A 25,631-nucleotide genomic window follows, 5' to 3' on the forward strand; every position below is an offset into this window, starting at 1 on the left:
GAATTAATACCAGTAATGGTATCTGTGGGAGAGGACTTCCTGTCAGGCCCTTGAATTAGAAACCCGCATATTGATTATACTCAGCATTTTCGTTCACTTTTTTTTTGTTTAGAAGAGGCCATTTGTCACAAAGGCAAATAAAAAATGCTGGGGAGGTTTTCCTATTTTTATAATGAATCAATAGATTGTTAAATTGTTTAAGATTTGATATTGACACAAGGACAACAGTAAACACAACCCTTTTTGAAAAGTTTTGACTAAAGGCCCACCATAAATGTAAAACAAAAATAAAAGTAACAAGCCCAAAACATGATGCTCCCACGACCATGATCATACTGAGTAATTGCAATATTTCTGAACCAAACATTCATTCAAAATAAAATGTTTTTAATGTTGGCTTCATCCAACTAACACATTTAACCTCTTGCTTGATCATGCTGCATGGTGACTGTCAGTCTTTTATGCTAGCTAGGAGTTATTCTGTGCAAAATGGTTAGCGTTACGTTTCACGTTTTTGTATATATTTGAGAAATATACAGTACTTGATTTCATCTCATTTGATTTTTTTTTTTTAAATGAAAAGACCACACTTCTTTTTACCTGAGATTTATTTCCACTCAGGTTCCCTTTGTATCTTCTTATCGAGCACCGAATACAGAATATCAGAATTATCTGAAGATGGGTTATAAAATGGCAAATTTGGTTAAAAATTACAACATGCCATTTACAATGCATACAGTTGGTATAATCACCAAGAGCATTCAGTCAACAAAATGATGACAAAATGCAACTGTAAAGCCATACATATTGATTCCAAGGAAAGATAACATTAAATGTATAATTATGCATCCCTTATAGCCTATAGTCCCTTTGACCCGCAGTCAAATACATCCCTACGACTCGTCTGAGCAGGAGTAATCAAACATCTAAAGTTACCATCAAAGAACCTTTTATCACATCACAATCCCACTCGCTGGGCGACAGAAGATAACAATGTCATTACATTCCTGGTGGATGTTGTACATGTGTGACAATGACAATAAAGATCTATTCTATTCTATATGTCTTTTTTTGGTAATCATTTTAAAGGTCCATCACATAATCAAAACCCTGCCAGGGAAGGTGTGAATTTACATGAAGAACTGAGCCACCAGGTTGGTCATACCCAACAAGATAAGAAAACTGTGAAAGACAGCTGACGGCCAGCGGAGGGAGCCCTGTCGTCTCAAGGAGATCATGTGAATCAAGGAGGGGAATACAAACACTAAGGCCAAGCCGCACGTTGCTCCGGAAAACCTGCAACAAGACATTGCAATAAATAAACAATAGGTCCTTGAGAACTTTGCTGCAAAAAAGTTTAGACAACTTAAAAGATGAAATGCATAAAAACAGACAAAATATACCGAATGATGGATCCAATATTGGGATAAAACTTTGCCATCAGGACACCAGCTCCAACAATCAAAATGTTCAGGATGAGGACATGGAAGAAACTAAAGAGATAGAAAGAAATATATGAATACAGAAGTCCTTTATTATAAACCCAACTATGAAGCATTGAATGATTCGATGAATTGTGCCTCACTCACACCGGATGCAGAATGGATGCGGCGCGGTCATCCACCGAACGCCGAAAGGACTAGACAGTATTGGACTCAACAAGTTAACTCACACTGGCTACAGTGCGCCGCTGCCGTTCGCTCGCCATCCGGACTCTTTCTATTTTTTCCGGATGTTCCAAGCGTATTATCATGAAGCTGAAGAGATTACACGACTCAGACAGGAAATTGGGGGTCGGCGTACAAGGTGGATCCGGTATATTTATATATATATATAAGAAAAAAGTTCTGCTATTTACAAAAACATCACATATCTACAACCTACAGACCATCCATTTCAGCTAACTACATAGCTTGGCATGTGTTGGACATTTAAAAGGCAAAAAACGAGCTCGAAATGAATGAAACATGAGAAAATAACACTATATAAACACAAAACGTGCTTCACCATGGTAGAAGAGCCATAGTCCTGGAAATAATGTCCCAAAAGCGTATCAATGTAAACGATTGTTTACAATAGCTCTCTTTTACTCTCTTCTTATTGCGTGAGTGCGACTCGTCAATGTTTGTGTCACTTTGTGATCGGGGCTTTAACAAAGAGACCATCGCAGGACTCCATGTTAAATTCGTCAGTAAAGGCTCTATGTTTTGATATCTATGCAATTTTATTTTAAAGGTATTATTTAATAAGTACACAAAAAGTAAGTAATTATCAATATTGTCAACAGTATGATTTTTCTTTAAATTGCAGCATTTGTGATTTAAAAATTGCATTATTCTACTTCAATGCCATGTCTATCTGAATTCTATTATTTGTTCAGCCTGAATTATTTTGCATTGCAAGTGTATGCATAATGAACTGCTTTACCTGGGATAATGATTGCCAAATATCTGGCTCATCATCTGGACTCGCACCAAGTATCCCAGCAAAGGATAGACTGTGATCATTTGGAACAACAGGAAGGACCGAGCAACAAACACCATCACATCACCACTGGAGAAATTGTCTAAGAAGTTCTGAGGAGAGAGGTACAGCAATAGGTATGTTTTGAGTTTCAAAAAAATTTGATGCCAAATGATGTACTAGTTTGTCTTAAAACACGACATGAGAAAATGTGAATTTGTTTCACAAAAGCACAACCTCTCTGCAATCAAGTATGTACAGAACATTTTTCAGTCTTACTGGTTCAATGCAGTCTTTGCTGAGAGGGGGTGATGGAAAAGCTGCAAAGATCAACACGCCCACATAGATGTAGGTCAGCCCAACAAGGAGATAAGCCACAGACAGGTCCCGTACCTGAAAGCAGCAAAACTCAGTCACATTGTGCTTCTAAGTCAAGCAGAGAGTATTCGAGGAAAACAAAGGTTGGAGTAACTGAATGGCGCAACTGCGGATTCTTTCTCGTGTCAAGGGTGGAATTTAGAACCCCAGTGAGCAATGATTCACTCAGAACTAGTATGAGCTTCCAGAGATCAAGGTATGTTTACATCCCATGAAGCGCAGTATAAACGAGAATAACAAAGGCTCACATTGTTCTCTTGATGCTTGTTGTTCTTCATCAATGTGATGATACAGTTGTGAATGAAGAAAGCCAGCGTAAGGACACCCGTCAGTTGAGGGAAGAGCAGCCGCAATTCTGGAGGAACAAAAATCATACAGATACCATGCATCTCCCCTTACTTGCAGCACTTGTTTAAATCAGTCAAAACCAGACATGGTTTCTTATAAGCGGGGAGCATGAGATTGAGGTTATAGGCAGAACTCAATACAGCAGAAATTCTACAATGACCCCAAACATATAAACATATATATAAATAAACATTATTCACTTTGACTGAACTAAATATTCATCAATATTGACTACATACCACTTGCTGTGTGGTTAACATCGCCTGTTAAATATTACAGAATTGTTGCTTCAGGAGGATGATCATTTAAATACTAAATAACAAAAAAAAAGGCAGCTAAAACACCGTAGACTCTATGTTACATCACCCACCCTCTATGGCATAGAGGGTGGGTGATGCAACAGGACAACAACCCCAAAAGAGGAAGCACCTACTTGAGATTGTTGCTGCCAACACACTATATTTCATGTGATAGACCAACACAAAGTGACACGTGAAAACGTATCCAATGTATATAGAAAGTCTACATTTACCTGTGTTTTTTCAAATGTTTCTGTGACACAAAAAGTCTGAGGGGGAAAAAACGGTTTCAAAAGTGCCAAGAGATTACCCACCATATTTTAACTTTGCACTTTACAATCTGGAGTTGAATAGTCTGAACAGAGCACTTACAGAAAGTAATAAGATGGGATGAAAAGAAAACGAGATTCATAAGAGGGGAAAAATGCACAACGAAGAAGGTACGTATTAGGATTACCTGGAACATAGATGCTAGTACTGTCAAACCAGTGGAACTCAAGGTGAAAACCAAGACGGGCAGCTTTGATTGTGACCAGAACAATTAGGTAGATCACTGATATGGTGCCTAGACAATGAATGACAGAGCTTCAGTGATTGTACTCAATGCATCACAATCTAAAATGATAAAGGGGACAACAAACCTGAAATTTTCTTTATAATAATATGTTGTATGCCCCCCCTCCCACTGCATTCTTAATATTGCTTTTGTGAAATTTAAGTTAAGTAGCTAAATTCCCCCATTTTTATCGACCCATTTTGCCACTCACTGTCAACTAAAAATGAGATCACAGTTGCCAGGTCTCACATCACAACCAATCAAGGCTCAGCTTCAGGAATCTGGTGAGCGGTGACCTTAGATTTGGCAACTGTGATTTCATTTTCAATCAACAGCTGAAAAATGGCAAGGGGTTGTTGAGCTTTTACTTGTCCTCCTCTCCTGGGGGTTAAGATCAGGGGATGTTGAGAATAATTGTCAATTGTGGGCTTGTAAATACCTTTGAGATGTTTTTGTGATCAATGGCTATATAAATAAATTGGATTTGACTGCCCCCCCCTACACCCGAGATGGACAAAAACAGGTGGAATTTGCCTATTTAATCCATGTTCCACGAACAAAACATTAATCAGAACACTGTGTTTCGGACAAATTGGCCTGCACAGAACATATTACAATGTAGATTTTGGGGTTGTCTTTCCCTTAAACAATTTTTTTAATCTTATATTCATGCAGTAACAACAGTAAAACACTCTGGTTTATAATTCATTGTAATTATATATTTCTCAACATTGACAAAATCGGAAAATAAGATGTTTGAATAAGATGGGGGCTGAAGGCGAAAACAAGTGAAATTACACCTTGATACGATTTTATCTAACACATACAATAGCTAAATGGAACATGTCTAAAGTAGTTTTAAGACACAGTCAGCTTGGAAACATACACATTCAGACTTACCCAAGAAGGTGAATCTTGCAAAGAAGGAGGCTGATCGGAAGCAAAGTAATGGCAGCAGTAGAACAATGAGGAAGAATGGCACAGTATTGGCTTTGCTCCACCAGTGTTCAAAGGAATTGACATCAGATGTATCATTTCCACTGGTACTGATGTAATGTGTGCTGAAATTGTGGTTCCCTCCAGAGTCGGTGTTTGGGTATGGACAAATTACTGGTGGAGAAATAAACAAAGTACCGTAAATTTCGGACTATAAGCCGCGACTTTTTTCTCAAATTTTGAACCCTGCGGCTTATAGTCCGGTGCGGCTTATATAGGATTTTTTCCGTGATTTTTGTGATGACTTGATCACTTTTATACACTCGTAAAAAGGCTGTGGACCGCTGTTGAGCGGCACCGCTTTGCTGGGCGGAGGGATATGTGACACGGTCACTGGGAGAAAAGTGGTGTGTTGATCACATGTCCATCCGCCAGGCAAATAGTGCCGTAAAATTTACACAAAGATGAGACAGAACGAGATCAAGACGGACAATACTGAAAGGAAGCTTTTATACACAAACCGTCATTATGGGGGGCTTATATATGATTTTTTCCGTGATTTTTGTGACAACTTGATCACTTTTATACACTCGTAAAAAGGCTGTGGACTGCTGTTGTGCAGCACCGCTTTGCTGGGCGGAGGGATATGACATGGTCACTGGGGAGAAAAGTGGTGTGTTGTCGCATGTCCATCCGCCAGGCAAATAGTGCCGTAAAATTTACACAAAGATGAGACAGAACGAGATCAAGACGGACATTACTGAAAGGAAGCTTTTATACACAAACCATCATTATGGGGTGCTTATATATGATTATTTCCGTGATTTTTGTGATGACTTGATCACTTTTATACACTCGTAAAAAGGCTGTGGACCGCTGTTGTGCGGCACCGCTTTGTTGGGCGGAGGGATATATGGACACGGTCACTGGGGAGAAAAATGGTGTGTTGATTGCATGTCCATCCGCCAGGCAAATAGTGCCGTATAATTCACACAAAGAAGAGACAGAACGAGATCAAGACGGACATTACTGAAAGGAAGCTTTTATACACAAACCGTCATTATGGGGGGCTTATATATGATTTTTTCCGTGATTTTTGTGACGACTTGATCACTTTTATACACTCGTAAAAAGGCTGTGGACTGCTGTTGTGCAGCACCGCTTTGCTGGGCGGAGGGATATGACATGGTCACTGGGGAGAAAAGTGGTGTGTTGTCGCATGTCCATCCGCCAGGCAAATAGTGCCGTAAAATTTACACAAAGAAGAGACAGAACGAGATCAAGACGGACATTACTGAAAGGAAGCTTTTATACACAAACCATCATTATGGGGGGCTTATATATGATTATTTCCGTGATTTTTGTGATGACTTGATCACTTTTATACACTGGTAAAAAGGCTGTGGACCGCTGTTGTGCGGCACCGCTTTGTTGGGCGGAGGGATATATGGACACGGTCACTGGGGAGAAAAATGGTGTGTTGATCGCATGTCCATCCGCCAGGCAAATAGTGCCGTATAATTCACACAAAGAAGAGACAGAACGAGATCAAGACGGACATTACTGAAAGGAAGCTTTTATACACAAACCGTCGTTATGGGGGACAAAAGAAATGCATATGATGCCGCTTTTAAGCTAAAGGCAGTCGATGTTGATGACATTGTGTTGCATCACCCTTTTCTTTATTTCGTGGTCCCGTCTACTCTGGAGCTATACGTGTCGCTCGCTAGTTTAATGTAATTTAGCGCTTCGTGCATGAATAAAATTAGCATGAACAGACCCTCATCATGGAAAATGCTAGAAGAAATGCATAAAACCGACGACGAAAGAGATACTGAGAACGTGTGTGGCAAAGGATAACTAACGCTATTCCAATCGGAAGACTTCGATGGTTTCAATGCACAGGAGGAAGATGAAGACGATGAAGCTCTTTTTTTTACTTTTACTTGTATGCTTTTTTAATCAGCCCTGTTAGTGCTGTGCTACCGTGTTGCTGCTGTGTTACCGCCGCGTCTCAGTGACTTTTACCGGTATTTTTTATTTCATCAAACCCTATTAGTGCTGTGTTACTTCCGTGTTGCTGCGGTATTACTGCCGCGTCACAGGCAATGTTTAGAAAGACATGTTAAAATATGTTATTAAAACTTTAAAAAGGCTTTCTGTGTACTGTCTTTCTTTGTAAAAAAACTCGTGTGCACGTGCGGTTTATAGTCCGGTGCGGCTTATATAAGAAAAAAAAACTAAAATATCCCCGAATTTTAGCTGGCGCGGCTTATAGTCCGGTGCGGTTTATAGTCCGGAAATTACGGTATTGCAATTCTAACTCCAAATTTATAAACTAAAATAAATATTTATGTGAATGTTTATATATACTTGTATTACACAGAGGCACACACACCCAGCCACCCAGCCACCCACGCACGCGCACACGCACACGCACACGCACACGCACACGCACACACACACACACACACACATTAGTATTTAAAAAGTTATAACATTGTTTACAGTCGCCAAACAAAGAGCGGGAACTACATTTTAGTGCTGCTTATAGTGCGGGACTATATAGTGATTGAGAGGGTAGGCAAGTCTTGTCCTCGAGAGCCACCTCCTTCATACCTGATTCAAATCATCATGGACGTTATAAGGCTTCTACATAACGTAATTTGTGTGAAGGACACTGACAGGACATTGGCTCTCTAGGACCGGCCTGTTTTCACTCTTCGTTCAAATTTATTGTCAAATATAATAGCGTGCCATCACCTACTAGTGGCTGGCAGTCAGTGGAATTATACCCTAAATAAACAGGAGGAAGAATAAAAAAGTTAAAACTGTACAAAAAACCCCACAAAATAGCAGGACAGTGGACCCAGAAGCAGAGACGTTTTTTATATTTATATTTTACCGCTAAAAAGTTCAATCTAGGCTGAGATATTGTTTTGGTTTTGTGAAATTATGCAGACTTTGAGCTACCATGTTACATCAGTTGTTGTTGTTTTTTTGCCGCTTGTTTGTTTAGTCATTTATTTCTAATTCCATTTCCATTTCATTTTTCAACAGCTGAGTTGTAATGATGAGTTGAAATGATTCGTCTTGGTCTCATCTTTTGAATGGGGGTGTTATTATGTATGAGTTTTTATATCCTTTATATTCCTCATTAACATGAACAATAATTTTTACTTGGAAAATCCAATAGTTTCAATAAAATATTTTTTACCATGATTAAACATGCATACAAATGAACACACCATTTTTTAATGGGAGCTCAGCCATGCTACATGGGTGCTTGTCTCTCATCTAACTTAAAACCCGCTATTAATCAATATCATCAGTAACAATAAATGAACACGGACTATTCCTACATTGTATACAAATGTGAGATGATATGAAAGCCAGGGGTCATCAGACATCTTTTGTTGCGATTTGTGATTCTAATATGTACTGTACATAAAAATGTAATCTCTCACTTACCTCTATCTGTCCCATTGGTTCCAAACTCCCAATCTGACATGTTAACATTATGAGCATAGTCTGTACACAGGAGGAGGGAATCCATGAATGAAGGCAAATTTATAAATGCATTTATTGTAAACTCTACAAAAACTAAAACTAATGGCCTTCATATTCTCACATCCGTGTGTAGTCGTATTCGGTCACTAGCTTTTATGAAAACTCAATAAAACGAAAGAAGAAAGTAGCTTGCAACAAAATTTCAACAAAGATTTAGGTTACACGGCACGGGTCTAAAATGCTTTTCTGGTTGGATAAGAATTTTGTTGTCTTACTGTAGATAAACTGCCCAGTGTTGTAGAGAAAATTGGACATGAGGACCCAATAAACCACCATGGCTCCGATAAGAGACACCATTGAGAAGAATAAGCTGGACCACTGGCCAAACTTGCCAAAGTAGTACCGACAAACATCAGGAAATTCCCAGTCGGATGTGTCCACATAGGCTGCACAAGACAAAGACAGAGGGGTGACAAATATTTCATGGTACTAACACATAGTTGTTCATTGGCATACAAAACCCACATTTTCTTTTATCAGAGTCAAACAATTTCGCATACAGTAATCCCTCGTTTATCGCGGATAATTAGTTCCAAAAACCACCCTCGATAAGTGAAATCCGCGAAGTACGGTCACCAACAAGAAGTACTGGGCAGGCTAACGAGTTAGCGGAAAGATGCTAATTTGCGATCGGCTAACATGCGAAAACGGACTTCTAAAGGAACGTAAACGAACATTTGGAGCAATACTACATTGTCCTAAAGCAGGGGTGGGCAATTCCGGTCCTCGAGGGCCGGTGTCCTGCATGTTTTATAGGTCTCCCTGCTGCAACACACCTGATTCAAATGATCAGGATTGTTATTCAGCTTCTGCAGACCTTGCCAATTATCTGACCATTTGAATCAGGGGTGTTGCAACAGTGTGACAGAAAACATGCAGGACACCGGCCCTTGAGGACCGGAATTGCCTACCCCCCGTCCTAGAGGTTAGAAACATGTTTCCTCGATTTTGAAGTTTTATTTTGACTTTTAAATGTTTTTTAATCTGGAAAGAAAAATCCGCGATATAGTGAAACTGCGATAAACGAAACGAGAAGTAGCGAGGGATCACTGTAAATGCGGTTTGTCGATTGTATGTAATAGCTGGCAAAATGCCTAGTAAAATAGGGGGTCAGAATTTGGTGTTGTGGCGTGAATCATTTTCGCATTATTGAAGTATCTACCCGCTTCATGGTTGCTACACGTCCACTCAAGTAGGGAAAATGGCATTACAGCAGCGCACCCGTATTCTATGCTAAAATTTTGCATCATCTGCAAACCATGGCTGAGTTGATTAATGAATGGCTTCAATTGATTTTTAGAGAAACCAACTAAAATTGTGTTGTGTTCATAGTTTGTGGAGGATGACAGTAAACGATAGATTTCTCACATAAAAATACATTTTGGGGTTTTACAAAAATACTTCACAATAGTTATAATTTAAGAATGAATAGAATTTTTACTTAAAATGTAATTAAATTAAAAGCAATTTCTGTATTTTTCTCTGTTGGATTAAAAAGAGATTTTATAATGAATACACAATAAAAAAAAAAAACTAAGATTCAGTTGACAAATAAATACCTCTGGCAGTACAACCCAGTTTGTCAAGGAATGCAATAAAGTGCAAAGAACTGAAATAAATACAATATTAACAGAATGTCAAGTTATGTTCACATATACTACAGTTTAGCCAGTAAATAAGCTAATAAATTGGCTGTAATGAAATATGGGAAAAGAGAGGCTTGTAGGGAAAATGATGTAAAAAGACTGGCCAAAAGCAATTCACTTGTGTTACTGTTGAGTTCTAGCATTTCCAAAATCTTGAGTTTGCCTCAGCAGATTACAAAGACGCATAGTTGAAGTAATGCTTTCAATTTGTGATACTCACGTATTGCTTTTGGTGATTTGAGGACAATGTAACAACAGTACAGCATAAGCAAGCCTACAAAAATAAGGATGAGGATCCCAAGAGTGAAACCAGCCTAAGAAACAATCACAAAAAAACAATCACAGGCTTTCTGTTGTTGGGACAATATTTAACATACACAGACATACACTATTTGTTTGGTAATATGTCAAATTAACTTGTTTTACCTGCTTTATACCCCAAGGTATACTGAGTATGGATGTGCCCATCATTGTGTTCCATATTGCAAATCTGCAAGATGACAGAAATAAACGCAGACCAAAATAATGACATCAGCTCGAACAGTGGTTGGATTTGACTCAAGATGCTTACATGGTAATGATACTGGGGTTTTTAGTCATGTGATCCTTTCCCGACATCTTAAATGCCGTCCCCAATGGGCTGTAGATGTAGATTTCCTCTGCCCTGGGGATGACATGGTTTGGCGGACTCTAGAGGATAGGAAGGGGGGAAAAAAAGAAAATCATATCAATATTCTATAATTCTTATTGAATAAAAGGATCTTACCTGCCACCTACCATCTAGATCAGCGGTCCCCAATTAATGGCGGACCGGATTAGTGACAGACAATAATTTCACAGCCTGGCCTTTAAGGTGTGGCAGATAAATACAACAAAATAAAATTACACCACCGGCATAAAGATAATGGTATAATACAATAATAAATGTGAATCCATTTTGTACTCCTATGCAACTTTACTAGCAGCGTCCTCATACATAACATCGCACCAACAACATAACGTGAGTAATGTTATGTTCACATCACCGAGGTGCAGCAGAGAATCCGGTCCCTTTTACAAAATAAAAGACTATTCAGGCTCAGATAAATGAAATGGAAATAATGCAAGTTATTTATTCTTTCTTGTGAATGGACCTTTGGGAGGATTTAAGAGATTAGCCAGTTTCTTGTATGCAGTTTGTGTATGTCATGATTATTCAACTACTGTATTGAAGTGCAAGATGATGGATGAGACCTACCAACAGCCTGTCAGAAGAACCAGTTAGTTTGCTATAGTAATGCACTCTGCTGTTGAGGATGGCAGCCTCGGCTGACACGCGCTCTTGCGGTTCATCATCTATGATGTTTCTAGGCTCCACGTAGAATGGTCTGGAAGTAATGGACAAAAAGCGAAATTCATTAGATTTACTGTTATTATGTCTCTTTGTGAGCAGGATTAGGCAAAAAAATAACAACAAATTTGACTTTGTGGGAAGAGTAGTACGTGAGAAAACGGTTAATGCAGATTCACAGATGTTTTCTAGAGAGGCCTGCTTGACAATTTCAGTAGATTATAAATTGATTATAATGACAAATTTAGCAGATGAGTACAATTAAAGGTGTAAAATCTATCTTTATATTTTACGGGTTTTGGCTAGATGTTGAAAAAAGGAAGCTAATTTTAAATTTCAATTATAAATAAACACAACTATACACACACATATATAGTGTATATATATATATATATATATATATATAGTATATATATATCTCCCCGGATTCGGTTGAAGTTGGGAAATTGTTTAAAATGTAAATAAAAACAAAATACAACGATTTGAAAATCCTTCTCAACCCATATTCAATTGAATACAGTACAAAGACAACATATTTAATGTTCAAACTGATAAACTTAATTGTTTTTTGCCAAATAAAGTCAAAGTCAAAGTCAAAGTCAGCTTTATTGTCAATCCCTTCATATGTCAAGACACACAAAGAAACCGAAATTCTGTTTCCTCCATCCCACGGTGACGAGACATACAAGTAGGCGACACAAAACAAAAACAAGAAGGCACAAACCATAAATAATAAATAATAAATAAAATAAAATGAGCGATGAATAAATAACAGACCAATAACCCATTAAATAAGAGGGGCAAAACCGAGCCAGTGTGCATACAGCAAGAACAGGACGCTACGCTGAAAGGGGGAGCGAGTTCAGGATCCTAACAGCCTGGAGTACGAAGCTGTTGGAAAGTCTGGTGGTGCGGGAGCGCAGGCTCCTGTACCGCCTCCCAGAGGGCAGAAGTTCAAACAAAGAGTGAGCGGGGTGACTCACATCACTCACAATCTTGGTCGCCTTGCGGGTGAGATGGGAGGTGTAAATGTCCTTCAAGGAGGGGAGAGAAGCACCAATAGTCTTACTAGCCGTTTTCACTATGCGCTGCAGGGCCTTCAAGTCGTGGTCAGTGCAGCTGCCACCCCAGACAGCAATACAGCTGGAGAGGACGCTCTCAATGGTGCCGCGGTAAAAAGTAGTCATGACGGCCGGAGGAGCCCCCGCTCGCCTGAGTTTCCGAAGGAAGTACAGGCGGCGCTGGGCCTTCTTCGCCAGCGACGCGGTGTTGGTGGACCAGGAGAGATCCTCACTGATGTGCACCCCCAGGAACCTGGCGCTGCTCACTCTCTCCACCACAGCACCATCGATGGTCAGCGGCAGGTGTTGGGCGTGACCCTTCCGGAAGTCAACAACAATCTCCTTGGTCTTGTCGACGTTCAGCAGGAGGTTGTTGTCCCTGCACCACGCGGTCAGAAGGTCAACCTCCAGCCTGTATTGAGTCTCGTCTCCCTTGGTGATGAGACCCACCAGAGTCGTGTCGTCAGCAAACTTCACTATGCGGTTGCCGCTGCAGGTGGCAGCGCAGTCATGCGTCAGGAGGGTGAAGAGCAGCGGACTGAGCATGCAGCCTTGGGGGGCCCCTGTGCTCAGCGTGATGCTGGCGGAGATCTTGTCGCCAACACGTACCACCTGTGGCCTCTGACAGAGGAAGTCCAGTAGCCAGTTGCAGAGGCAGGTACTGAGGCCCAGCTTGTCAAGTTTGCTGATGAGACGCTGCGGCACAATGGTGTTGAAGGCAGAACTGAAGTCCACAAACAGCAACCTCACATACGAGTCCTTCCCCTCCAGGTGGGTGAGGGCCGAGTGGCGGGCAGAGCAGATGGCATCCTCAGAGGACCGTTTGGCTCGGTACGCAAACTGGAAGGGGTCAATGGTGGGGGGGAGAACTGACCGGATGTGCTCCAAGACAAGCCGCTCAAAGCACTTCATGATGATGGGCGTAAGTGCCACGGGGCGGTAGTCATTGAAGCAGGACGGAGCAGGCTTCTTCGGCACAGGTACGATGGTGGCAGCTTTGAAACACGACGGGACGATGGCCTGCTGCAGGGAAGTGTTAAAGATGTCCGTGAAGACACCCGTCAGCTCACCAGCGCAGTCCTTCAGCGCTCGACCCGGGATGTTGTCCGGGCCCGCCGCCTTACGGATGTCGATAGCGGCAAGCGTCCTCCTCACGCTGTCGGCGGAGAGGCACAGGGGCAGCTCGTGGGAAGGGGGAGTGGCCTTCAGCGGGCAAGTGCTGTTCTGAGCGTCGAAGCGAGAAATAATAATTAACTTCGAATTTCATGGCTGCAACACTTCCAGTAGAAGTTGGGAAATGTGGCAAAAAATACTGAGAAAGCTGAGAAAAGCTTATCAAACACCTATTTGGAACATCCCACATGTGATCAGGCAATTGGGTACCATGATTGGGTATAAAAGGAGTCTCCACAAACATGCTCACTCATTCACAACCAAGGATGGGGCGAGGTTCACCACTTTGTCCACAACTGCGTGAGAAAATAGTTGAACAGTTTAAGAACAACATTTCTCAAAGCAAAATTGCAAGTAATTTAGGGATTTCAACATCTACGGTCCATAACATCATCAAAAGGTTTAGAGAATCTGGTGAAATCATTGCACGTAAGCGCCATGGCCAGAAACCAAGACTGAATGACCGTGACTTTCGATCCCTCAGACGGCACTGCCTTAAAAACCGACATGAGTGTGTAAAGAATATTACCGAATGGGCTCAGGAAAACTTCAGAAAACCACTGTCAGTAAATACAGTTCGTCACTACATCAGTAAGTGCGGGTTAAAACTCTACCATGCAAAGCAAAAGCCGTTTATGAACAACATCCAGAAACGCCGTCGGGTTCTCTGGGCCCGAGCTCCTGTAAAATGGACTGATGCACAATGGAAAAGTGTTTTGTGGTCTGATGAGTTCACTTTTCAAATTGTTTTTGGAAACACTGGACGTCGTGTCCTCCGGACCAAAGAGGAAGCGGACTATCCGGACTGTTATCAACGCTAAGTTCAAAAGCCAGCATCTGTGATGGTATGGGGGTGCATCAGTTCTCATGGCATGGGTGACTTACATTTCTGTGAAGGCAACATAAATGCTGAAAAGTACCTACAGGTTTTGGAGCAACATATGCTGCTATCCAAGCGACGTCTTTTTCATGGACCTCGCTGCTTATTTCAGCAAGATAATGCCAAGCCACATTCTGCACGTGTTACAACAGCGTGGCTTCGAAGTAAAAGAGTCCAGGTTCTCCCCTGGCCCGCTGGCAGTACAGACCTGTCTCCCATTGAAAATGTGTGGTGCATTATGAAGTGTAAAATACGACAGGGAAGACCCCGTACTGTTGAACAACTGAAGCGGTTCATCAAGCAAGAATGGGAAAGAATTCCACATGAGAAGCTAAGAGAATTAGTCTCTTTAGTCTAATTAGTTCCTTTCCAAAATGTTTATTGAGTGTTACTAAAAGGAAAGGTGATGTTACGAAGTGGTAAACATGCCCTTTCCCAACTTCTACTGCACGTATTGCAGCCATGAGATTCTAAGTTAATTATTATTTGAAAAATAAAATACAGTTTATGAGTTTGAGCATTAAATATGTTGTCTTTGTAGTGTATTCAATTGAATATAGGTTGAAAAGGATTTTCAAATCATTGTATTTTGTTTTTATTTACATTTTACACAATTTCCCAACTTCAACACACACACACACACACACACACACACACACACACACACACACACACACACACACACACACACACACACACACACACACACACACACACACACACACACACACACACACACACACACACACACACACACACACACACACACACACACACACACACACACACACACACACACACACACACACACACACACACACACACACACACACACACACACACACACACACACACACACACACACACACACACACACACACACACACACATTCATTCGGTTGAAGTGATATTTGACAATTACAGAAAGTGTGCAATCATTACTTAAACAAAACTAGGCAGATGCAGAAATTTAGGCACCCGTTTTATTGATCTGAATACCTTAAGCACTAGGGGTGTAAATCGCGGGTTTTGTCACGATACGATATCATATCGATACAAAGAACCGCGATACGATATTTGCCGATATCTTAAAGCCTGCTGTGATTCATTCACGATACATCACGATATAGTGCTCCACGATCGATATTTTTATTTTTTTTTTATATATAATACAATATCCTGATTTATAACAATTCATACGCAAAATCAACAAGGTACTGCAAACTCTTTATTTAGGAAATTACAAGAGTATTGTAGTATACAAAGTGCTTATTTTAACACTGAACTTTATCAAATTCCTATATTTTTTCTCATATAAGTAGAGAAAAATATTCTTTCTTTTTTTGTAATACCATTAACTTTAAAGTGCATTACTGAACTATTTATTTACAATAATTTTAATTGTCCGTTGAGCCATCTTTTCTTTGGAATCCAAAGTGCTTCCAAACGAATGACTTGAAGCCCAAAGGGGAGCGAATTTCCTCGTCTTCTTGGACACTAGCCATAGCACCAGCCCAGGAGCCGCGTAGTTGTCGGCTCCCCTTTCACGTGCCTGCTCTGCTCTGCTCACAACACAACACGCTGCGTACTGCTCCCGGAAAGAGGAAGCAAGCAACAATGAACTGGATTTCAAAATAAAGTCGCGTCTAATGTCCGAGGTCAAACACGGCGATATAAATCGATGTTTACGTTTAGCATCGATGCCAATAAATCGTAGAGCATTAAATCGATTAATCGATGTGTATCGATGAATCGTTACACCCCTATTAAGCACTAATTATTGGAACACAAAATGTGTTTGGTAAGCTCATTGACCCTTGATCTACATACACTTGTTAAGGCAATTATGAGAAAGGGTATTTAAGGTGGCCAGTTGCAAGTGTTTCTCCTCTTTGCATCTTTGAAGAGTGGCAACATGGGAGCCTCAAAACAACTGGCAAATGACCTGAAAACAAAGATTGTTCAACGTCATGGTTTAGGGCAAGGATACAAAAAGCTAGCTCAGAAATTTCTGCTGTTATTTTCCACTGTGAGGAACATAGTGAGGAATTGGAAGACCACAGGCACAGTTCTAGTTAGACCCGGAGTGGCAGGCCAAGCAAAATCTCAGATAAGCAAGAGGCGAAGGATGGTGAGAGCAGTCAAAATCAACCCACAGACCAGCTCCAAAGACCTACAGGACTGTCTCAGAAAATTTGAATATTGTGATAAAGTTCTTTATTTTCTGTAATGCAATTAAAAAAACAAAAATGTCATACATTCTGGATTCATTACAAATCAACTGAAATATTGCAAGCCTTTTATTATTTTAATATTGCTGATTATAATAATAATAATAATAAACTTTATTTGTATAGCACCTTTCATACAAGAAATGCAGCTCAAAGCGCTTTACAACAATGAAAGAAAAACATGAATACATAAAAACAAAACATTAATGTATGCATACACAATTAATAAGTGAGTTTAAAATAGGAGCACGCTTTAATAAAATAAAGAATATATCTTTAAGAAAAGGTAAAAATAAAATAAAGATAAAATTAGGCTTAAAATGAAATTTATAAAACGTAATTAGTTAAATGCTCGGGTAAAGAAATGAGTTTTAAGTTTTGTTTTGAAAATATCTAGCGACCTGGCCTCCCTGATACCTATTGGCAGTGTGTTCCATAGTTTGGGGGCGTAATTAACAAAGGCTGCATCACCGATCTTCTTTCTGCTGTTGCTGGGAGCCTCCAATAAACCAGCAGCAGATGATCGCAGGGTTCTTGGAGGTATATAGCTAACAAGAGAATTTGCAATGTAGCTTGGTCCCTGCCCATTGAGGGCTTTGTATAGAAGGAGAAGGATTTTAAAATCAATTCTAAATGTTACAGGAAGCCAGTGCAGAGCAGCTAGAACTGGTCTAATGTGCTCTCTCTTCTTGGTCCTGGTTAATAGGCGAGCTGCAGCGTTTTGGATGAGCTGAAGTCTATCAGTGGTTTTTTTCGGGAGACCAGTAAAGAGTGCATTACAGTAGTCAAGCCGGCTTGAAATAAAGGCATGAATCAGTTTCTCAGCATCATTTTGATTTATGAACGCTCTTACTTTGGCTATATTTCTAAGGTGGAAAAATGATGTTTTGGTAACCTTGTTAATGTGGGACCTGAAGCTTAGATCTGAATCTAAAATAACACCAAGACTTGTAATCTCGGATTTAATCCAGGGAGTTAATTTCCCCAAATTATTAAACAGCATTTCTCTTTTAGTTTTAGGGCCGATTAGCAAGATTTCAGTTTTATCCTCGTTTAACTTTAAGAAATTGTTGCTCATCCATTTATTTATAGCCAGAAGACAGTTGGTGATGGAGTTTATAGGTGTAGCCTCATTGGGTTCTGCAGATATGTACAATTGTGTGTCATCCGCATAACTATGGAAATATACATTGTGCTTTCTGATGACGTCGCCAAGCGGCAGCATGTAAAGTGAGAATAATAGTGGACCAAGGCAGCTGCCTTGTGCAACCCCATAGCGACTGTCATGTGTGTTGGACACATGCTCTCCTAAACTGACATAGAACTTTCTCCCTTTGATATATGTTCTGAACCAGTTTAACACACAGTCCGAAAGACCGACTAACCTTTCAAGACGATTGATTAGGATATCATGCTCAATGGTATCAAACGCTGCACTTAGGTCTAAGAGGATAAGAATCGACACCTTGTTTTCATCAGAGTTTAATCTGAGGTCGCTGATTATTTTAGTAAGAGCAGTTTCAGAGCTGTGGTATGTTCTAAAGCCTGACTGAAATTCCTCCAGGATATTGTTTTCTTTCAGAAACGAGTTTATTTGCACTGAAACTATCTTTTCAAGTATCTTACTAATGAAAGGAAGGTTGGATATCGGCCTATAGCTGGTCAGTACATTTCCATCTAGGTTGGGCTTCTTTAATAAAGGTTTTACCACAGCTGTTTTAAAGGCATCTGGGAAGATGCCTGTTTGAAGGGATGTGTTTATAATGTTTAGGACATGACTTGAAACACTGTTGAATACCCGCTTAAAGAATGCTGTCGGTACAGGGTCAATACTTGAAGTGGAGGAGTTACACTCAGTGACAGTCTTGCAAAGCTCATTCAATGTAATACAGGTGAATGTTCCCATGGTTACACAATTCTTATAGGATTTACTGAGATCATCTATGTTTATATCGGCAACAATACTGGCTCTAATTGAAGTTATTTTACTAGTGAAGAATAATGCGAGTTCTTCACATTTTGATGCAGAGAACTGTGGGGGTGTGGAGGCAATGTTGAGTAGTTGATCAATAGTGGAGAATAATATTCTAGAGTTTCCAGTGTTCTCTGAAATAATCTTAGAAAAGTAATCCTTTCTTGCCAGACATATTATTTTATTATAAGCAGTCATGGCGTCTCTGTATATATCACGATGAACTGTGAGTCTAGTTTTCCTCCATTTTCTTTCAGCTGCCCGACAGACTCTCTTGGTTTGCCTAACATTGCTATTGTTTATGGCTTACAGCTTAAGAAAACTCAAATATCCTATCTCAAAATATTAGAATATTTCCTCAGACTAAGTAAAAAAAAAGATTTAACAGCAAAATAAAATCAAACATTTGAAAATGTCCATTGATGCACTCAGTACTTGGTTGGGAATCCTTTTGCACGGATTTCTGCATCAATGCGGCGTGGCATGGAGGCAATCAGCCTGTGGCATTGCTGAGGTGTTATGGATGCCCAGGATGCTTCAATAGCGGCCTTTAGCTCATTTGCATTGTTGGGTCTGGTGTCTTTCAGCTTCTCCTTCACAATACCCCACAAATTCTCTATGGGGTTCAGGTCAGGGGAATTGGCAGGCCAATCAAGGATAGTAATGCCTTGGTCAGTACACCATTTACTGGTGGTTTTGGCACTGTAGGCAGGTGCCAGATCATGCTGGAAAATGAAATCATCATCTCCATAGAGCTTTTCAGCAGACGGAAGCATGTAGTGCTCTAAAATCTGCATTTACTCTGGACTTGATGAAACACAGTGGACCAACACCAGCAGCTGACATGGCTCCCCAAACCATCGCAGACTGTGGGAACTTCAAACTGGGTTTCAAGCAACTTGGATTTTGCTCCTCTCCAGCCTTTTCTTCAGACTCTGGCGCCTTGACTTCCAAATGAAATACAAAACTTGCTTTCATCTGAAAAGAGGACTTTGGACCACTCTGCAACTGTCCAGTGCTTCTTTTCCATAGCCCAAGTCAGACGCTTCTTCCGTTGTCTTGAGTTCAGCAGTGGCTTGACCATGGGAATACAGCTATTGTAGCCCATTTCCGGGACGCGTCTGTGAACAATGGCTTTTGATACCTGGACTCCAGCTTCAGTCCACTGTCATTGAAGCGCCCCCAAATTCTGGAAGCGACTCTTCTTCACAATGCTGTTAAGGCTGCGGTCATCTCTCTTGGTTGTGCAGCGTTTCCTGCCACATTTCCCCCTTCCAACAGACTTTTTGTGCATGTGCTTTGAAACTGCACTCTGTGAACAGCTTGCTCTGAGACATTTCTTTTTGTGTCTTACTCTCCTGATGGAGGGTGTCAATGATGGTCCTCTGGACAGAAGTTAGATCAGCAGTCTTCCCCATACTTGTGATTTAGTTTACTGAACCAAGCTGAGTGTTTTTCAAGGCTCAGGAAGCCCTTGCAGGTGTTTCGAGTTAATTAGACGATTCAAGTGATTAGTTGAATACCCTACTAGTATACTTATTCATGATATTCTAATATTTTGAGATAGGATATTTGAGTTTTCTTAAGCTGTATGCCATAACCAGCAATATTAAAATAATAAAAGGCTTGCAATATTTCGGTTGATTTGTAATGAATCCAGAATGTTTGACATTTTTGTTTTTTTTAATTGCATTACAGAAAATAAAGAACTTTATCACAATATTCAAATTTTCTGAGACAGTCCTGTACAACATGATCTTGCTGCAGATGGTGTCACTGTGCATCGTTCAACTATTCAGCGCACTTTGCACAAGGATATTCTGTATGGGAGAGTAATGCGGCAGAAGCCTTTTTGCACACATGCCACAAACAGAGTCGCTTGAGGTATGGTAAAGTACATTTGGACAAGCCAGCATCATTTTGGTATATGGGGCTGTGGACTGATGAAACTAAAATTGAGTTATTTGGACATAAGGGGTGATATGCATGGTGGAAGAAGAACACAGCATTCCAGGACAAACACTTTCTACCCATAGTCAAATTTGGTGGTGGTTCCAACATGCTGTGGGGCTGTGTGGCCAATGCAGGTACTGGCAATCTTGCACGCACGCACGCACGCACGCGCGCGCGCGCACGCACGCACGCACGCACGCACGCACGCACGCACGCACACACACACACACACACATAGTTTCAAATGGCCAACATTGGCACATTAATGTGACTTATTCGAAGAAGGTGTTTTGAAATTTAGTCAGTCATTGTGAAATTCCCAACTGGATTAAAATTCTAGAGAGAGTTAAAGCGGTTGTGATTGATTTGGTCAAACAAGCACATTAGGAATTGCATGTCAACTAAATTCCTGGAAGACCTACTCGAAGAAAATACATAATTTATTATTTAGCACACACTATAGGAAATGCCAGACGTGCATGGTCATGTACGGTCACTTGACTTATCTGGGGTCCATTCCTTGCCTGAGCTTCGTCATTGACTTAACTTTTCACAAAGATAATCCTGAGTAAACATAAGCTTGTCTGAATCAATGTCTGGATAACATGGTTTTCATTGATTTTCCAGATACTATACAGATATACAACATAAGTATTATGTAAGCATTTCGTCTTATCTACTTTTTACTTCTATTTGTCCTAAAAAGTGGAACCCCTACTATTCACAGCGAATTTGGAGCAAATAGCGAAAATCCATGTAAAACTGAGGCCCAATGAAATGCATTGGAGGGAAGAAAATTGTACAGTCGTGTGTATATACAGTAATCCCTCGCTACATCACGGTTCGTTTATCGCGGTTTCACTACATTGCGGATTTTCTTTTCAAATTTAAAAAAATTTAAAAGTCAAAATAAAATTTCTAAATTGAGGAATTATGGCACAAAACGTGCCCACACACCAGCAGAAGGCAAGGAGTGCCCACACAATTGCAGTGCGTACACTTGTACCTTTTTATAAAAATAATATTTTTTTATAAAAATAAAAATATAATATTATAATTTGTTATAAACTGATTTTTTTAAACAATAAATAGAATTAAAAATTAAATAAAACAATTATAATACAGAATAATGTTACAAAATCCACAAAAAGGGTGAATTTGCAAGTCTCGACATAGCAGAAGTAGTATATTTGTGCCAGGAAGTGGGCACCTAGAGACTGCTCCCCACCCCACAGCTGTGTCACCAAGTGCTATGATTTAAAAAATATACTACAGTAGTTTTAAAATGGTTTGAAGTTGGTTCCAAGACTGATTTAATTTTTTTTCTTTACATTTTCCTCTCATGCGTGGGTACTTTTTAGAAATCGTAGTTTTTACTTAAGAGAAGTTGAATAAGTACAGTAATCCCTCGCTACATCGCGGTTCGTTTATTGCGGTTTCACTACATCGCGGATTTTTTTTCCAAATTAAAAAACTAATTAAAATTCAAAATAAAACTTCTAATTTGGGGAATTATGGAAAGTTGCCCACAGGCCAGCAGAAGGCAGGGAGTGCCCACACAATTGCAGTGTGTACACTTAAAGTTAAAGTCCCAATGATCATCGTCACACACACATCTGGGTGTGGTGAAATTTGTCCTCTGCATTTAACCCATCCCCATGTGATTTTGATCCATCCCCTGGGGGAGAGGGGAGCAGTGAGCAGCAGCGGTGCCACGCTCGGGAGTCATTTGGTGATCTAACCCCCCAATTCCAACCCTTAATGCTGAGTGCCAAGCAAGGAGGCAATGGGTCCCATTTTTATAGTCTTTGGTATGACCGGCCAGGGTTTGAACCCACAACCTTCCAGTCTCAGGTCGGACTAGGCCTGTACCTTGAGCTTGTACCTTTTTATAAAAAAATGTTATAATAATGAGTTCTAAAAACATATTTACAGTGTGTTATAGAAAAATTGTTATAATAATAGAGTTCCAAAAACATATTTACAGTATGTACACTTGTACCTTGTTATAAAAAAATTATAATAATAAAAGATGTTCTAAAAACATATTTACAGTATGTGTTAACAATTCTCCATGTTATTTACTGTGATTTTCCATGCATAATGTGCCAAATTTAACAAATTTATTGTCCTAAAATCTGGGGTGCGCATTATGCATGGGTACAACAATTTTTGAAGAAAATCTCCCTCGAAATAAAACTTGAAATCACCTTTCTTCTTGTTTTTGGCAATCGCGCATCGCATTCAGCCATCCTGCCCAACACACTTAGTCTGTAAAATTCATAATTGACGACACATCGTTTGATGCGATGGTGCAATCCTTGATGGTGTGTTATTGTCAAATATTGTTTGTTTTTTAATCTCCATCGCAAACCGGATCTCATACGGAGGCCGCCATTACAGATGCGCAGAACGGATGCGCAGGACACGTCAGCTATATAAAGAGCGAGAGCTCAGTTCTCTACCTAAATGCGTATTACAGGTAATATTTTAGACTTAGACTTAGACTTAGACAGAACTTTATTGTCATTTTGTCAACACTAGGTGTGTACAAAACGAAATTTCGTTTCATACGGCTTTCAGCAATGTAGAGGTATTTCGGCTGGTTAAAAAAAGTGACATTCTATATAAAAATATGAAATAAGATAATTATAAAGTACAAAGTGCAGCAGTGATAAAGTATGTGAACAGTGCAGGAGACAAAAGCAGTATTTACAAGTGTGCAGAGGAATGCTACGTTTGAATGTTCAACAGTCTGACGACAGCAGGGAAAAAACTATTGCAGAACCTGGTGGACCTGCAGCGGATGCTGCGAAACCTCTTCCCAGAGGGCAGCAGGGAGAACAGTCCATGGTGGGGGTGTGATGGGTCACTGATAATATTTCGGGCTCGGGACACGCAGCGCTGGGATGACAAGTCCTGAATGGAGGGAAGAGGAGCCCCGATGATCCTCTCTGCTGTCCTCACCACTCTCCTCAGGTTCTTCCAATCGGAGGCGCTGCAACCTCCACACCACACCGAGAGACAGCTTGTCAGAATGCTCTCTATGGTGCTTCGGTAGAACGTCCTCATGATGGGTGGGGGCAGGTGGGCTCTCCTCATCCTCCGCAGGAAGTACAAGCGCTTCTGTGCCCTCTTGACCAGTGTTGTGGTGTTCACAGTCCAGGTGAGGTCGTCTGTGATGTGGACTCCCAGGAATTTAGTGCTGCTGACCACCTCCACAGCTGAGCTGTTGATGATCAGTGGAGCGTGGTGAGGCTGGTTCTTCCTGAAGTCGACGATGATCTCCTTCGTCTTCTCCACATTCAGGATCAGGCTATTTTCTCTGCACCAGCCCACCAACTGCTCCACCTCCTCTCTGTAGTCCAGGTCGTTGTTGTCCCTGATGAGGCCCACCACCGTTGTGTCTTCTGCAAACTTCACGATGTGATTGGTGGTGAACCTGGGGGCGCAGTCGTGTGTCATCAGGGTGAACAGCAGGGGGCTCAGGACGCAGCCCTGAGGGGAGCCTGTGCTGAGGGTGATGACATCTGAGGTGTTCTGTCCGACCCGGACTGACTGAGGTCTGTTGGTGAGGAAGTCTAGCAGCCAGTTCCGAAGGGGGGTGCTGAAGCCCAGGTGTTCCAGTTTTTCCACCAGATGTTGTGGAATGATGGTGTTAAACGCTGAGCTGAAGTCCAGGAACAGCAACCGCACGTGGGTGTTCCTCTCCTCCAGGTGAGCCAGGCTCAGGTGAAGAACGGAGGAGATGGCATCCTCAGTGGAGCGGTTCTGCCGGTAGGCAAACTGGAACGGATCGAATGTTGGGGGGAGTCTGGAGACGATGTGATCTTTGAGCAGCCTTTCGAAGCACTTCATCATGATGGGAGTCAGTGCCACAGGTCTGTAGTCATTCCATGAGGTGATTTGAGGTTTCTTCGGCACCGGAATGATGGAGGCAGCCTTGAAGCACACTGGCACTTTGGCTTGGTCCAGCGAGATGTTAAAAATGTCTGTGATGACACCAGCCAGCTGGCCTGCACATTCCTTGAACACCCGCCCAGGTATGTTGTCGGGGCCTGGGGCCTTACGTGGGTTGACTCTTCTCAGAGTCTTCCACACGTCGGCTGAGTCAAGGCAGAGGACCTCCTCTTCCTGGTGGGGAACAGTTTTAACTGCCGGAGTGCTGTTTAGTGCCTCAAAACGCCCAAAGAAGTTATTTAGACCATTTAGGAAGTCAGCATCAACCTCACCCACCGGGGGGGAGGGTGAGTTGTAGTCCGTGATCGCCCGTATGCCTTGCCACATACTCCTGGTGTTATTGGCGTCGTGGAAAAAATCCTGAATTTTCCGACTGTGGCTTCGCTTCGCTAGCCTGATGGCACGGTTCAAGTTGGCTCTCGCTGTCCTCAGTGCCTCCTTGTCGCCAGACTTGAAGGCTGAGTTCCGTGCTCGTAGCATATGACGTCCATCCTCAGTCATCCAGGGTCGTTGGTTGGCTCGGGTGATGATGTTCTTAGTGGTGCTGACGTCCTCGGAGCATTTGTTGATGTAGGCTGACACAGTCATGGCGTACTCATCAATGTTGATCTGATTGTCATATGTTGCTGCTGATTTGAACATGTCCCAGTCAGAGCACTCAAAGCAGTCCTGGAGTGCCTCCATGGCCCCCTCAGACCACACCCTCACCTGCTTCACTGTGGGTTTTGCTCTGATCAGCAGGGGCCTGTATGCAGGGGTTAGCATAACAGATAGGTGGTCTGAAGAGCCGAGGTGGGGGCGGGGGGCTGCTCTGAATGCATCCTTTATATTTGTGTAGACCAAGTCCAGAGTGTTCTCTCCCCGAGTTGGAAAAT

The 25,631-nt window shown here is 41.3% G+C and overlaps 1 protein-coding gene across 1 annotated transcript in view; it reads right to left on the minus strand.

Annotated features, from left to right (window-relative positions):
• Positions 1-590: 590 nt before the first annotated feature.
• Positions 591-25,631, minus strand: part of slc38a9 (solute carrier family 38 member 9) — a 51,042-nt gene continuing 26,001 nt past the window's right edge. The window contains exons 3-16 of the mRNA XM_037265828.1: positions 11,434-11,563; positions 10,768-10,886; positions 10,623-10,686; positions 10,417-10,510; positions 8,766-8,936; positions 8,452-8,511; positions 4,945-5,154; positions 3,946-4,053; positions 3,090-3,196; positions 2,743-2,856; positions 2,428-2,576; positions 1,404-1,493; positions 1,064-1,296; positions 591-1,025 (exon numbers count right to left, since the gene is read on the minus strand). Coding sequence (XP_037121723.1) covers positions 1,131-1,296; positions 1,404-1,493; positions 2,428-2,576; positions 2,743-2,856; positions 3,090-3,196; positions 3,946-4,053; positions 4,945-5,154; positions 8,452-8,511; positions 8,766-8,936; positions 10,417-10,510; positions 10,623-10,686; positions 10,768-10,886; positions 11,434-11,563 — 1,582 coding nt within the window. The 3' untranslated portion in view covers positions 591-1,025; positions 1,064-1,130. The remainder of the gene's footprint in view (positions 1,026-1,063; positions 1,297-1,403; positions 1,494-2,427; positions 2,577-2,742; positions 2,857-3,089; positions 3,197-3,945; positions 4,054-4,944; positions 5,155-8,451; positions 8,512-8,765; positions 8,937-10,416; positions 10,511-10,622; positions 10,687-10,767; positions 10,887-11,433; positions 11,564-25,631) is intronic.

This window comes from Syngnathus acus, chromosome 12, assembly GCF_901709675.1.
Source record: "Syngnathus acus chromosome 12, fSynAcu1.2, whole genome shotgun sequence".
In the NCBI taxonomy this organism is placed as follows: Eukaryota; Metazoa; Chordata; class Actinopteri; order Syngnathiformes; family Syngnathidae; genus Syngnathus; species Syngnathus acus.